Source organism: Polypterus senegalus, chromosome 5 (genome assembly GCF_016835505.1).
Source record: "Polypterus senegalus isolate Bchr_013 chromosome 5, ASM1683550v1, whole genome shotgun sequence".
Classification (NCBI taxonomy): Eukaryota; Metazoa; Chordata; class Cladistia; order Polypteriformes; family Polypteridae; genus Polypterus; species Polypterus senegalus.
Window position 1 is genome coordinate 153,303,211 of NC_053158.1, and position 17,069 is coordinate 153,320,279.

Genomic DNA, 17,069 nt, shown 5'->3' on the forward strand with positions numbered 1-17,069 from the left:
CCTAGTCACATGAATCCCGGTTACAGTTGATTCAGGCTGTAGGACTGAGTGGTTAACTTAATGCAATTTACCAAGGCACAATATTTCAAATTGTATCATTCTGTCATCTATGGGATGAGTCTGAATGAGCTATCTGGCACATTTCTGAAATCTTGTCCATGAGTCCATGGCATGACAAATTTAAAATGCTCACAGGATAAATTAAGATGATGTGTTTAATAAAAAAAAAAACATTCTGTGTACACAAGTTTGATTAAATCAGGCAAGAATGTTTTCCTAATAAAATATGATGTACACAAGTGTATATGATGAGCATAATCACTATCCACTATGCAAGGATCAGATTTGGCAGAGAGCAGAACTAAAACAGTTGCAGAAAACCTATGAATATTAAAGTAGGTTTCAGAAAAAGTGTACATATACTGTACATTTTTTTCTTACACTGCGTTCAGGTCTAAAATATATCTATTTTTTGCCTTTTAGGAAATATATCACTTGACAAATTGCTTGGTTAACAATAGTTTCTCTGTAAACACTTGAATGATTTGCATGTATAAAATCGCTGTTTGGGAATAATGCAGTGTCCATTCATTTTAGGGGAAAAAGTGAATCAAAATTATCGTTTTTTCCAAACCTTTATAACCTTTGATATATTTACAAGTAACACTACCTAGCAGATAGGAAAACAAGAGTTTTGATTTTCAGTTCCAATGTTTGTGATCACATTAAGCATTTCATTATTTATTTTAAAATAAGCAAAGTATTAGTATTCAGGTATTGTTGCTTTTAAAATGAGTTCATCAAGACCACAGGGACACAGTTGGAAACTTGTTAGGGTAATTTTGCACAAACATTAGGAAGTTTTTCTTTACACAAAGAATGATAGACACTTGGAATAAGATGCCAAGCAGTGTGGTAGACAGTAAGACGTTAGGGACTTTCAAAACTCGACTTGGTGTTTTTTTGGAAGAAAGAAGTGGATAGGACTGGAGAGCTTTGTTGGGCTAAATGGCCTGTTCTCATCTAGAGTGTTCTAATGTACTGTTCAAGCACAAGCAATCTTACCTGGGATCCATGCCCTGCATTATTATTTCATCCTGTTTGCACTCCATCATATCATTGGTGAACATGGCATGAAAGTAGGGAATGGAAGCTGCAAGCACGATCCTGTGTGCACTGAACTTGTGCTCTCCCACCTGTAAAGGACACAAATGCAATAGTATTTGCTTTCATTTAATGTGAACTTGAAACTCCTTATATGCAGTGCACATACTGTCCAGCTATTTCACAGAGAAATATTATATAAATGGGGAAATGCACATTTATGTATTACTTAGCAATGCTACCCATCTAAGATGGATTGAAATCTAAGTAATCAAAATAGATCTCAGCATTAATGTTGGCATTGCACCATCTATTGAAATGTATTTTGTAATACATGTAGTAATAAAATGCATTGCATTTGTCATCTAACAGATGGTGCTTTGCAAACATTTACAGTAATCTGTGATGTGCCATTTCATATGGGATTCGTAAAAAACTGTTAATGTTTGTGAAGCAATGCATTTTATTACTACAAAAGTTAGCGATGTTCCAGCTGTTGAAAGACAGGAGACATAGAAACAGGACAGATACACAGATACTTGCCCTTTTGTTACGGTGGATAATTTCAATACTTTTCAGGAGTACCTTACTACATTTCATATGATGAGCAGGCAAGCTTAAAGCACGAGAGAGTTAGAGAAACTTAGTCATGACAGCAGATCAAGCGTCGTCTCAATAAGGGATCAAGTGTTGCACATGAGAGGAATGCTAGAAATGTTGCATTCAAACAACTTGCTTCAGTGATTTTCAAGGCATATCACAAGGTGGCAGAGTCAGTGTCATGCAGAAGAAAATACACTCGGAATAGTAGATGTGGTTGTGTTACATGTAGAAAACCTTGCCAGAACAACTAATTGAAACTTAATTTAAGCGAATTAACAGTGTTTCAGTGAAACAAAGAAAAGTATACCAATGTCAAAATTTAAATCGCCACAGTGTATGGGGACCCGTTTTCCTTTTAGTCACGGTACAAGAAGAGCCTCTCACCTTCTTCTCTGTGTCCCACTTTGTCTGACCTACAGTGATGTCAGAAGAAGTGAGACACACGTCTCCCTGTACTCTCCCTCATCCTGAAATGTCTCCTGTCTCCTCAGTTTTTCACAAGCACCACTGCAAGCAACAGCGCAACAAACAGCCATACTGACTAATCCCTCACCTCATCATCTCATGTGTGGACCTCATCTATGTAACAGTGATTTTGCGAAAGAGTGTCCACTTCTAAAATGTGTGGAATGTTTAATGCTGCCTCTAAATTGGCCCCAGTTTAAGTGTGCTTGTGTACATGTGTGTCCTGGCATAGACCAGTGCCTTTCCAGGGTTGTTTCTTACCTTCTGCCCAGGATTACTGGGATAGACCCCGGCCCCTGTGACCTTGGAGTGGTTTGAGAATATATTTATGGATATACTGATGTGCATTTTTTGAGGAAGTGGAGGTTTGTTTCTGGGTACTCTGGTTTTCTTTCCATATTCCAAAGATTTGCATGTTAACTGACAATTCTAAAGTAAGAATGAACGTGGGTGTGCCCTGCAATGCACTAGCACCCATTTCAATGTGCTTTCCATCTTAAGTCCAGTATTGCCAGGATAGGCTTTGGCTACCAAACAAACTGATCTGGATAAGCAGATTGAAGAGACAGGAATATTTTTAGTGCCTGTTTTATTTCACAAGTATTTATTACCAACAGGATTCTGCCTGCACTAGTCAACAACAGCCTTAAATGACAAAAATGTTTCTTGTTTATCTCTGTGCAATTCTATAATACGAGAATATACAACAAAAAGTGTAAGTTTAAATGCTTTATACTGCTTTAAGATTACCTTGCCCTGAACGGGACAGAGCACATACACCCCCCACTGGGCCACTCTGTCCTCACAAACAGCATTCCTTTCATATCCCAGGATTCATTGGTAGTTGCAGTCCATACCTGCCAAGTCTTCTCATTCCCTGCCATTCATTCATTCTTCTTCTCTATAGCTTTCTTTCATACTTGATCACACCATACACATTTACCATAAAATTGCACTTCTAATTACCTCCGTGACTACTGAATTGAGCTATTTACGAAGGAAAGTAAATATTCTGAACGTAATTTTAAATGATAAATTATCAAAACAGAAATTGAGATTTTTTTTCTCCTACACTTTTGTGGTTGGTGGAACCAAATCAAGGGGCAGCATTAGATGAAATAAACAACTGGGAATGAGTGACTGCAAATCTTTCTTCCATCTAAATTACATCAGGAGTACCCGTAATACCAGCTAGAAAATTTGTCACAATATACTGTATGTGCTTTTGGGGAAATTAATATGAAAGGTCATTAAAGCACAGTTATAAGACAAGGACTCCAAACAGGTGACTAATGTATGTTATTAGTAGACTACTGTTTCAATTTTACAAAATTTTGAATTTAATAATACTGTGAGCTTTTTCTTCAGTATCTTTTATACATAAAATCAAGCAGGGAAGTATTCACATTTTATTTTCATAAAGCATTCAAGCAATATGAATTTGACTGTTTTGACAATGATCAGAAAAAAAACATCTTACAACTAGCCAACCCGCGGTGTACCATACACCGCAAAATCAGGCCGTTTTTTTTAATGATTTTTAAGCACAGGGAGAAAATTAACATTTGAAAAATCGGTAATGTAATAAATCAGCAAGAAAAGCAACATTGTAACAATGCACGGAATGAACCAACACACAATCATCCGTGACTGAAAGCTGGCGGACCGCCATCGCACCCTGCCTGCTCATGTGCCCACCTCCAACTCGTCACTTGAGTCGTTGTCGTCTTTGCACAGTCCACATGCACCTATGACTCCCGTAGACTTTTCATTGCTCTGTGCAGTTTTGGCTGCTTTTCTATATATAATCCACCAAGACACCCGACCACGGTAGTAGCGCGAATTGCTGTATGTAGCGTGTAAAACAGTTTGCTATGGTGCACACGGTCGTGCGTCGCAACCGACAACTCGGTTTTTAAAGACTGCTTACTTCATTGTGTTTTAACCTCAGTTGTAAAGGATTGTTTTAAGGATCTCATGGGATACCCCTCGCAAACCGTTTTACACGCTGCATATGGCGATTCACCTCCACGAGAAACATACCTCTATGAACAGTCAACGTGGCTCGGAGTTGCATGTGGCCTCTACGACAGACGAATATAAAGGACGCTGTTTTTTCAGTGTCACCGCATCCAAGTTGGTGGGTGTGGCTTCTTCCTGTGTGCGCCATAGGTGTCTTACTTGTCGGCGGCTTAGTGAATCCATGCCCCTTCCGTCGCGCTTTCCATGGGTGTCTTGCCTTAGTGAATTATATGTATATATAGATTTTAAGATGAAAACAGATCTCTACAAAGTAATCTAAATTAATTACAAATATAAAACACAAAATAAACTGATCACATAAGTATTCACTTTCTTTAATGATAAATATACCTAAATCATCAGTGGTGCAGCCAACTGGTTTTCAAAGTCACATAATTAGTAAAATGGAGATCACCCGTCTGTAGTCAAGGGGCTTAAATAAATTATAGTAGAAATGAACCTTATCTGAAAGGTCAGCTTTTGGTGAGTCAGTATCATGGCCTAACCTATGCAATGAGGACAAAAGAACACTCCAAGCAACTCCATGAAAAGGCACAGATCAAAGGATAGTCACAAGAAAATATTAAAGTCACTGAAAACTTTTTGGAGTACAGTTAATAATCAGTCATTAAGAAACAGAAAGAGCACGGCACCGCTGTAAATCTGCCTAGAGCAGGCGGTCCACAAAATATTAAATGATCATCCCAGAAGTTGACTAGTGAGGTAGGCCTCCAAAGAACCTAAGATAACACTGAAGGAGGTACACGCTGCAGAGAAGGAAATTAGAAAGACTGTGCTTACAACCCCTGTTGCCCAGGAGCTTGAACAGTTGCAGCTTTATGGAAGAGTGGCAAACAGAAAGCCACTGTTCAAACAAAAATGCACATGACATACGAGTCTCATATGTGCCATCCCATGCACAGTCAGCTGAATGAAGGTTCTGTGGCCTGATGAGACCAAAATTGAGATTTTTTGGCCATCAGTTTAAACACTTCACATTACTAAAACACATCATCACCACCATGAGTCAAGGTGATGGCAGCATCATGCAGAGGAGAGGTTTCCCTGAAAGGCAGCAAAATGCAGGGAAATCCTGGAGGAAAACCTTATGTAGTCTGGATGAAACCTGCTCCCTGGGAGAAGATTAGTTTTCCACGAAGAGAACAAACACAAGGGTAAAGCCAAAGCTACACAGGGACGGCTTAACAACTGCAATGTTAATATCCTGAAGAGGCTGAATCAGAGTCGAAATGTCAATCCACTTGAGGATCTGTGGCTGGACATGAAAAAGGCTGTTCACTCATGATCTCCATGTAACCTGACACAGCTTGAGCAGATCTGCAAAGAAGAAGAATAGGGAAAAAGTGCATCCTCAAAATGGGCAACGCTGACACAAACTTGTACATACAGCTTCGAAGCTGCTAAAGCTGCCAAAGGTGCATTTACTAAATACTGACTTAGGAAGGGGTGAATACAAAAGTGATCAATTAATTTGTGTTGTAAATTTCTAATTAAATTAGACCACTTTGCTGACATCTGTTTCCACTTTGACATTAAATTGTTTTTTTCTATTGATCAGTATTAAAAAGGCAAATGAAATCCCCCATGATGCAATGTTGTATAATAATAATAATAAAAAAAACAAATTCCAAGGGGGTGAATACTTTTCATAGGCTCTCTGGATGCCTTAACAAAAGGCACCCATGCACATCCTAAGGCAGTGGGTTTCAGGTTCAGTGTATCATTCTTACATTTAATTAATCTAATTAGTTATTTGGCCTATAAATATTTTAAAGAAATAAAAAAAAAGTATTCTTTGCTTTGGTTTTAAAATGTTTAAAAAGAAAACGGAAGAAGAAACAGAATTTCCCCTTTTCAGTAGAGCTTACTCCCTAATCTGTATCCAAATTCTGATGATTAGCAATGAGTAGAGCAGTAGAGATGCAAACAACGTTGAATGCAAATGGGGGATGTGGAATATTTCCGTGCTATTTTCACTTCTTTTCTTAGTAAGAAACTTTTTTAACAAAAGAGCACAAACATTAACTTAATCCACTTTAGGGTTGCAAGGAGCTAAATATCTGACACAAGGCAAGAATCAACACCAGGGACCACTGATGAATGTATCCAAAGAAGTCTAATTTAGAATTGCCAATTAACTTAACACACACTTTTTCTTGAGGAATATTTCAGCATTAATGACTACACAAATGCCATATTAAACTATAAAACAAACAGAGGAAGGAAAATGAATTTATTCCACAGATCTGACTGGTGTAACAGATAAAGAGAATCAAACTAAACTAATTGGTTAGTTTACAAAGAGGACAGAATATCTGAAAAATATGGAGCTGACATGTTTTCCAATGTCTGCATTCTCCCATATGTCCAAAGGTAAAGGATGAGGGTAACTGCCATCTCACTTTGCGTAGTGAGAAAGTGCTATATAAATGCAAAGAATTATTATTATTATTATTATTATTATTATTATTCCCAAATTAGCTCCAGTATGAGTGTGAGAGTGTGTTTTCTACACAAAGGCCCTATAATGATGTCTTTTCCAGAGTTGTTTCCTGCCTAGTCCCCAGTCCCCTGAATTGGATTAAATGGATTTGACTATGTTATGTTGCAAGTTTTTTGTATTACTCCTCACAATTCTGTTAACAACACAGTTGCAAAGTATATTTTACATAAAAGTCTAATCATTCTGAAGATCTGGCATGTAGGTCAACACTTGCATTAAAACGCAAGCAGCCTACATGGAGATCCATGGAGTAACTTGCTTTCTTGAGGTATTCTTTATGGTTTAAGGCTTTTTATTCACCTACGGACTTGGGAACCATTAAGCCCTACTGTAAGAAGCAAGAATAAAAAAACAATAAAAAAAAAAAACCAAGCTTCACTTTAGGATGCAATTTTACGTGGCAAATTAATATAACCATGATTGTGAATAAATACCAAACTCATCCTTTAATTTCCCAGTGGTGCTGGATTGCTCACCTTCATGGGATTTCCTCTTGGAACTCCCACAACCAAAAGAAACACAGCTAAGGTTGACTGTGGCTATAAACTGGCCTGCATGAATGAGTACTTCCAGAGTCAGACTGTTGCCCCATCCAGGGTTTGACTTGTTCACTGTGCTCCTGAGATTGCCAGAGTAATTCATAAAAAGATGATATGAGTGCAATAGTGCATGTTTCGGAGAGAAGCAACTTGGTTTATCTCACATAAACCTCTGCACATTTAATGGCAACACTCTCATTTACAAATGTCTTTCAGAAAAATGTAACAATGCAACATATATGAGAAGAGAAATACTAATCATTTCTAAATTTCTCACTTGAGACTCATTTTGATCTACCAGTAAGGGAGAAATGAGCTGTCCAGTAAGAATTAAGCATGGCTGAGCATTAATGTAGCTACAGACACTTTCTTGGATTAACATTCAAGCATAACATTGCTATATAAAATAAAGAATGCCTGACTGACTTTAAATTTCCCTTCTTGGAAAAGCAAATTAAACTGCAGGAAAGGACATACTTCTTTTCCTCTGGTCCATATTCTAAAAAACACTGTGGTGCCGAGGACTCATGTTACTGGTTCTAAACAGGAAACACCTTGGGTGAGAAATACACTGCTTTTCCTACGGCATTAAAACAAACAAACACACACACAGCATATCCTTCAAGTTAGCACATAAAAGAAAAACGTCTACAGCCAACATTACATGTTACACTTTGCTTAAAACAAAATAAAAGGTGCATAATTTCTTCTCCTTCCTTTTCTTTAAGGAACAAAGCTGAAAAATATAGCAAACAACAAACATGCAACTAAGTCAATGCTGGACTTCTTAATATTTTTATTTTAGCTGAAGCTTTCTCCTCTACCTTTGTCTGTTGAGGAAAGAAGATAATGAAACTGATTGATAGTGCTGAATTGGCTGCACTGCACCAGTTCTTCAGATGAAGCCCACGATGTTGGGTCAACCTGCACTCAGTAGCCACTTTATTAGGTACACCTATATAGTACCAGATAAGACCCCCTTTTCCTTTAAGAACAGCTCAAATTCTTCAAGACAAGGATTCAACAAGATGCCTGTGACATTACTTTGAGATTATGACTCATGCTGACTCAAATGTATCAGACAGTCTCTGCAGATTTTTCAGCCATGCAATCATATTGTGAATATCCTATTCTTCCTCATTCACGAGGCACTTTATAAGACTGAAATCAAGGGACTATGCGGGCCATTGGAGTGAACCAGTGTGAGATAATGCTTGCATTATGGCATGGTAAATTATTATGCTGGAGGCATCCATTTAAAAAGAAAAAAACTATGGCTGTGAATGGCTGTCCACATGTGCAGCATCAATGCTAAGATACACTGTGGGGTTCAAATAAAAATCCTTTGGAAATAAGAAGCATATGGCTACAAGACATCATTCCCCAGAAGATTACCGTACCATCTGCAGCATTGACACAAGTCAAGATGAATCCATGGGTCCATGCTGATAACTCTTTTACGCACCAGAAATCGAGGTTTGTATGAACAAGCAATATTTTTTCAATCCTTGATCATTTGCAGTTGATTGCATGTCCATAGTAGCGTCAACTCAAAGGCAAAAAGTTGAGCAGCTTTAAATATCTTGCAGGGACAATCACTTATGAACTGAACATTTCTACTCCAGTCAAGAAGACTCACCAGCACCTCGAATTCCTCAGATGTCTGATGACAGCTTGCATTTTTCCATCTGTTCTGACGAAACTTCCACTGGTGCACAGTGGAGTTCCATCCTTACTAGCTGCATCACTTCTTGATGAAGCACCTGCCCAGCTCAATATTATAAAGAACTATAAATGGTGGTGAAGGTGGCACAAAATATTACTGACACTGAGCTGACTGCTATTCAGGACATGCACATTATTCGCTGCCTTAGAAAGGCAAACAGTAAAACTAAAGACCTCAGCCTACCCACACAGCCACATTTCTCATCCTTTCCATGTGACAAATGATACAGAACAAAGGAACAAAGACCAAGGTACAGTAGTAAGATCATAACAAAATATTCTAAAACAACAAACACCTCATACACACATACTGCACATATACACACACTATATTATATATATATATATACACACACACACACACACATGACAGGCCAAAAGTTTGGACACACCTCCTCATTCAATGTGTTTTCTTTATTTTCATGACCATTTACATTGGTAGATTCTCACTGAAGGCATCAAAACTATGAATGAACACATGTGGAGTTATGTACTTAAAAAAAAAAAAAAAGGTGAAATAACTGAAAACATGTTTTATATTCTAGTTTCTTCAAAAGAGCCACCCTTTGCTCTGATTACTGCTTTGCACACTCTTGGCATTCTCTCGATGAGCTTCAACAGTTAGTCACCTGAAATGGTTTTCACTCACAGGTGTGCCTTATCAGGGTTATTTGTGGACTTTCTTGCTTTATCAATGGGGTTGGGACCAGCAGTTGTGTTGTGCAGAAGTCAGGTTAGTTGGACGATCATTTATTTTTCAACAGAACAATGACCCCAAACACACCTCCAGGCTGTGTAAGGGCTATTTGACCAAGTAGTTTTGATGCCTTCAGTGAGAATCTACCAATGTAAATGGTCATGAAAATAAAGAAAACACATTAAATGAGGAGGTGTGTCCAAACTTTTGGCCTGTACTGTGTGTGTATATATATATATATATATATATATATATATATATATATATATAAATAAATAAATAAACAAACACACACACATATATATACACATATACACAGACAATATAAATGCAGTGTATATACAACCACAGTATGTTATATAGAAATACTTGCAAACATACTTCTTATATGACTGTCTATATTATATGTTGTATAGCGGGGAAAATAAGTACAGTGCCATTCAAAATGAAAGAGCAGATTTCAAACAAACTGTATAAGACAGAAACATATTCCGCACATCACTGGATAGAGGAAAGCTCAAACTTTGGTCCTATGGTCCTTGAGGTTGCATGCACTCAACATAAGCACCATGTGTAGTGCGACAAACATCAAAACTGTCATTTGTCACACATGAGTCAACTGGTCCCTATTTACAGAATTCACAGCTTCCTCAATTTGATGTCGCAAATCTTGAAGATTAGCGGGCATAGGTGGAACAAACACTCTTTCTTTAATGTACCCCCATAGACAAAAATTGCAAGGGGTAAGGCTTGAAGACCTGGGAGGCCATAGACGATGAGCAAGATCTTGTTGCCCACCTCTTCCAATCCATCGTCCTGGAAAGGTGTCGTTCAGGTAACGCAGGACCTTATGGTGTTGTCAGCATTTCACTATAAACGAGAAACAGCGCTCGGTGGTATTCACTGGTACTTCAAGGCGGGCTTTTAAACTTTGAACTTTCCTTTATCCAGTGATGAGCGGAATGTGTTTCTGTCTTATACAGTTTGTTTGGGATACATTTTTGAAATCTGCTCTTTCAGTTTGAATAGCCTAGTACTGATCGCATCAATGATTTTCTGCTGCCATCATGGTCTTGCTGAAATGTTCACCCTCGTTTCATCTTTAGCATCCTGGTAGATGGCAGCAGATTCTTATCAAGAATGTCCTGGCAAATTTCTCCATTCATCCTTCCCTCCATTATATGAAGTCTACCAGTACCATATGCTGAAAAACAGCGCCACATCATGATGTTCCCACCTCCAAACCTCACTGCTGGTATGGTGTTTTTGGGGTGATGTGCAGTGCCATTTCTCCTCCAAACATGGTGTGTGAAATGACATCCAAAGAGTTCTATGTTGGTCTCATCGGACCAGACTACATTCTCCAAGTACTTCAATAGCTTGTGCAGCAAAATTTAAATGAAATACGTTTGTAACCAATGCCATCAGCATATTTTGCAACAATAAGGTTGTGAAAGTCTTGAGAGAGCTCTTTGCTTTTAGCCACCATGAGATGCGTCTTGTGTGTCACCTTGGTAATGAGAAACCTTTTTATAGGCCATCAATTAGGACTAAACCAGCTGCTATTAATTTGCACTGATAGGGAGCAGGATTGTCTTCAAAATACTGACAGATTTAAGCTGGTTTCTTGGCTTTCCATGCCTTTTTGCACCTCCTTTTCTTCATGTGTTCAATACTCCCTGGGTCACTCCACTTTATTACACAATATTTACGGACTTGTTTGTTTTGATTTCTTAGTATGTGTGGATTATGTGGGTTGTTACAGACATCTGGTGTAAATTTCATGTCAATAGCCCCATGTGTGTGGGGGTGGGTGGTGGTCTTTGTTACTATGATATTATTGACAACTGTTCTGAACAGTTATGAAGTTAAGAATTTCACTGCGCAGCACAGTACAGGACAGTAAACTTGAACTTTGTGGTCATGAGTTGAACCTGGGATGGTCTCCTGTGGTTGTAGCCCATGGAATTTAAGGCCCAATGTGCTATGCGTTCAGAGATGTTCTTCAGCACAACATGAGCTGTTATTCGAGTACATGTGGCTTTTCTGTTATCTTGAAGAAGTCTGGCCAGTTTCCTCTGACCTTGCTCATCTCTCTCATTACCAAGATGTTTTTGCATGCACACACACACCTCCAACTTATGTTTTTTTTTTTCTTTTACTTTGTACCATTCTGTGTAACCTCTAGAGACTGTAGTATGTAATAATCACAAAAGGCTAGCTGATTTGGTAACCAGCACTAACAATCACACCACAATCGAAGTTGCTTAGATCATGTAACTTGCCAATGAATTCTATTGTTTGGTCAAACAAGTAAAACTCTTGAACTTATGTCCATATAATATAATAGAAGTTGCAGTGAACTAATTGACCATTGAGAGAAGCAGGCTGTTTGCATTAAGAAGCAGGTGACCTGATAAGGTAGCCACTGAGTGCATACTCCCTTCCCCACTTATGGTCACAAGCATTTAATAATGACCTGAAGTATACAGTGCTAGAGAACTCAGGCAAAACAAGGCTCCTCTGTCAAACCGAGTGGTTTACTCTCTAGAAAAAGATAAGCAGCTTGACAGTTTATAGGGCCTCGGAGCACCGCTCTGGATTGAGAGGAGACAGACCAAGTGGCTTAGACATTAAGCAATGATGTCCACTGTATGCCTCCACTAAAAGACAAATCTCAAGTTCAGAAGCAGGAAACACTGGAAGGGTTATGTCTTACAAGCAGCCAGAAAGCACCTGGGAATTCCCCAAGAGAAGCTGGAGAATGTAGCTACGAAAAGTGAAGACTGGTCCGCCCTGCTCAGCCTGTTAGCATCTCAGCCATTACCAACAAAAGCAGCAATGACTATTTTAAAAAAAGAAAGAGCAGCTTTTTCCTTTCTGTCAGTCAAAAAGCCAACTAACAGGATAGATGAGTTGTGCGCATTACATGCCAGGCTGACAATGCACAGAATCACATGGTCACAACCAAAAATGACTCAGATGTAAAAAAAAAAAACTATTAAAGACCATGCCAAAAATGCATCACAATACCCATAACAGTGTTGAATTATGTACAAATTCAGTCACTTAAATAAATTAAGAAAATCAAATACGGTTCAGTAAATTTTTTACGCACCTTTAGAAAGGATTATTTCACACATATTTACCCCACTAGTCAAGTGCACTTTTTCTTTATCGCATTAATTATATATCGTCTTCAAATGTAACACAGAATTGCCATTCCTGCATCAATTTTGAAAAATGTCTTATTTTATTTGAGGTCATAGAGGAACAGAAGCTTGTACTGGTAGGTACAGGCACAAGGTAGGCAATTCATCTTGAAAGATGTAATAGTGCACTAATGCAAGCATTTAATTTCATTTAAACAGGAAAACCACAACATAGGAGGCATCCCCCCCATCAGCTCCACACAGGAGGCATCCCAGTACATACAAAGCGCTGGGCCCTCATTAATTAACGATGCATACGAGTAGATTTCCGATTTCTTTGAAGCATCCAATGTGACATTTATCAATATTAATGTCATGCTGATTATTAGTTAAGAAAAGCATGCAAAATTGTAACTTTGACTACATACCACCTCTCGCAAGGAATGTAATGTTTTAACATGGAATAATACACTACTGCATATGAAGAAAATTATATAAATCTATGCTGACCTGAACTTACATTGCATAGCAGACAAAACACAAAAACAAAAGTACTGCAAATGGAATGGTGCAGCATGACATGACCGGTCATCAGATGATCAAACCTATCTGAAAGAAATAAATAGATAAAACAATCCCTTGGCCATCTCCAACATGTGATCATTTTGACATAATTTGTTAAAGCACCTGCTTGTCTTGTAAGAGTATATATGGTGGACAAGATAATCGCCAACACCCCTGGATTACACCAATATTGCAGTGTTGCCAAAATCTGTGCCAATTCTTTTATGAATAACCAGACGCCAATAATGCGCTCTAGCTGGTACTGGTGTGCTCCTTGCCTCTTATTACCAATGATTTTATTGGGTGAATTGGAAACTTTACCTTGGTGCCAGAGTGAGCGCGTGCAAATATGTGTGTGCCAAGTGGTGAAATGGCACCTTGTCCAGGGCTGTTTCCTGCCTTACGCCCAGTGTCCCCCAGGGTGCTAAATTGAATTAATGAGATTAAAGGACATATGCAGGTTTTGACTCTTAAGTGTGCTGAATTTCTAGCAATTTATTCAGAATGTCAAAATTCATTTCCTTGAAATGGGTTCATGTCCCCGAAAAGTATTTATCAAACTTGTTAATTTTAAACTACTTTTTTTTTACTTTTTGGCCAGACAACTACAGTTTATAATTGCAGCATGAAGTACTGTAAAATATATATGCTGTATTTTCTCCAGATTTTTTATCATCAATCTATTGACAACAGTCAACTCTGGACAAGCTCAATGTGCTAGTACCTTCAGTGCTACAATAATCCCCTCTCTTTTATTCCAAACATTTGCACATTAAGCTGAAAGGTTATTCTGCATTGCACTGTTGTAAAAGAGTATGCCTTATGATGAGTTGCCATCCCTTTAGTGCATGAAATAATAAAATGAACAAAACATTTCCTTTCTTTTTACATTTTTCAGATTCTCACTCTATGATATGTTACCTCAATTTGCAGACCTACTGTGCCAGGTGCAACATCAATCTTGTCATTCACCACATGACACTGCCGGCCATGCTGTGTCTAGCAGGGCTTAACGTATTTGCCCCGTCTCCAGCTTTAAGCTCCTTCAGTGCTGCTTTTAAATTTTGATCCATGCAAGTCTCTACCTGCAGCTTTCCAGGACAGAAGCCAAGTAGAAAGTTCTAATGGATAAGGTACTGTACTTCAGCTCTAAGCTCGGGCTCCATGTCTGACTCATTATGTCAAGTCACTTCACCTTCCTATGCTCCAGTTCCAAATTTTAGATATGCCAAACATGTAACCAATAATGATAAAACACAATGATTAGAAAAGAAGAGGACTTAATAGGAGCTAGTTTTAGGTCATGAGTTAAGCATGAAAGATTACATGTTCACCATGGATGAACATATTACATTTACATTTATTTGCTTAGCAGAAGCTTTTACACAAACCAGGTCAACATAATTCAGCAAGTATCGATCTGGGGGGCAGTTTACATAGTTGATCACCACAAGTGAACAGCTTGGAACAAAACACAAGTTACAATCCCAGCATTACAACAAACTAAGAGCTATAGAGAAAAATTCACACGAAAAGAGTCTTCAAAAGTTTCTTAAACACAATGAGGGAGGCAGAATTTCGAATGGAGGAGCCACATATGAAAAGAGTATGACTGAGATTTGATCCCACGCTGAGCTGACATGACCAGACGCCGTTCCATCTGATAGTACCATCTGACAAAATAGATCCGATACCACACAACTCCAAGTTTTCATGCATATATTATTTTTACTCTAAGATTTTTTTCTTTATTAACCAATTCTGCCAAAATAGTATTTATCATCCTGCGGATAGGTATCACTCCACCAGTTAAGTTACACATTAAGAAGTACTACACTTTCTCTGAAGATGGATGGACAAAAGAAAGAGGAAAAAGGAAATAAGGACAGCCGAACTGTGGGTGGGACACGTGAAGTGTAAACCGTCGGCTTTCTAGTAAAGTTGTTACCTTTAGCGTGGAGATCACAAAAGATGTCCCGTCCGTCAGCTGGGTACGGGCACAAAGAGTTAACGCTAACAATATTTTACTAACTCGTGAGGTTCAAGCATTGTGAGACCTATTAAACACGCAAAATCGAGACAAAGTCATACAGCGCTAAAACAGTCCTTACATTTGTTCATGACTATGAGCAGCCCCACTTCTGTCATTCTTACCACTCCCTGTTGCCGAACCCGACCTCCCCTCCCCCGCCACCGGCACCGGTTTTTCATCAGGTACCTTCAAGGTAACGTCGCACAGCTTCCCTTGCCTACGGATCTCTTCCATCACTGCGTATCCTCGCTGCGGAAGCTCCGCCACACTAAAATGCATGAAATCTTCCAGCTCTTCGAGCAACAAATCGTCTACCATCTCCATCTGGGAGAAGGAAAGAGGAACACAGAAGAAAACGATCTAAGTGTACTGACTAATATGAATACTTAAACGCTAAGCCTAAAACAGAGGGTAAACCACTGCGGCTTCCGTAGGGTATTACCTTTTCATGTTTAACAAGACGGAAGAGGCGGGGCGTCGATGAACACCGCCCCAAAGAAATGTCACTCATCCGATAGAAACGAGACGGTGGGCAGATCCCAAAGTGTTGAGTAATGAAAGTGGCTTGGAAGTGCAATCGGAAGGCGTGACCAGTGGGGCTCTGGAATGCAGGGGGCGGATGCGTAATACAGTCCGGTCAGAATCCTTGGAGCGGGGGCGTTTGGTACAATGTCACCCATTCACGTCTGTCTGTCTTCAATTCGGTGGTGCGGCGTGTGCCTACATTTTTAATGTCATAAGGTAGTGGGAGTGCGTGGGGATCCGAGGGCGTTCTTTTTGTTTTTTTTTCGTTTAAAAGTAACGTTGTGAAACGGCGCCGTCATGGTTTCGAAAAAAAAAATGACAAATTGACTATGGAATGTCACCTGTGAAATTAAAAGCGTTCGAAAACCCACGTGTTGGTTTTAAATTATGGCGTTAATTAAAAGTACTTTGTGTAACATAACACATGATGGACTAACGGGCGGTGGCAGCAGCACGTCTGGGTATAATCCGGAGCACACTGTGTATCAAAAATCCATTAATGTTGAAATATATTTAATCAAATTCAGAGTTCCGGGCAATATAACATGTTATTTTAAGGCGCTGTATCTGTTGCCCCGATGACGTATCCCAAAATCAGTTTGGTTTAATTTTAAGTATTTTACTGCAATGATGAACTATGAATTGACCCCAATGATTCGGCAGGGTAGTTGGGAATATAACAAAGCGAAGGAGTATGCAGGACCTAAATATCCCACTGTTGTACAGACTTATAACGTAGATAACGTAGAGTACACAGTTTTTCTTCTTGTGTCAAAAACATCCAAAATATTCTGATTACAGCCTTTCTTGCCATAGTGAGAGCTATTCATAGTGCTAACCCAAGAACTTCTCTCCATTTCACTTTTCAGTGCATCATTCATCCTAAAAATAAAGAGGGGTTTCAGTGCCTGTCAAATTCTTGCTCAAATATTTGATCATGGTAATTAGCGTATAATGCTATATAAAGAAGTTTGTAAAACTGAAGCCAGTGCTGAATGTGATTCCTATCATAGTAAATTGTGTATTCTTAAAAATTGCATTGAGTTCCTTTATTGCCATTGTACACAGAACAATAAGATTCAATGTGCAACTCATCCACAAAACAATAATCTTCCCA

General features: G+C 38.7%; 1 protein-coding gene across 3 annotated transcripts in view; it reads right to left on the bottom strand.

Moving 5' to 3' along the window:
- The window catches only part of klhl18 (kelch-like family member 18), a 43,185-nt gene extending 27,329 nt beyond the window's left edge, over positions 1-15,856 (bottom strand). For 2 of the 3 annotated variants that reach the window (XM_039753519.1, XM_039753518.1), the window contains exons 1-2: positions 15,614-15,856; positions 1,066-1,196 (exon numbers count right to left, since the gene is read on the bottom strand). In XM_039753519.1, coding sequence (XP_039609453.1) covers positions 1,066-1,196; positions 15,614-15,751 — 269 coding nt within the window. In that variant the 5' untranslated portion in view covers positions 15,752-15,856. Of the gene's footprint in view, positions 1-1,065; positions 1,197-15,506; positions 15,543-15,613 lie in introns of those variants that run through there. The other variant, XM_039753520.1, reaches the window with a different exon arrangement.
- Between the last annotated feature and the right edge of the window lie 1,213 nt (positions 15,857-17,069).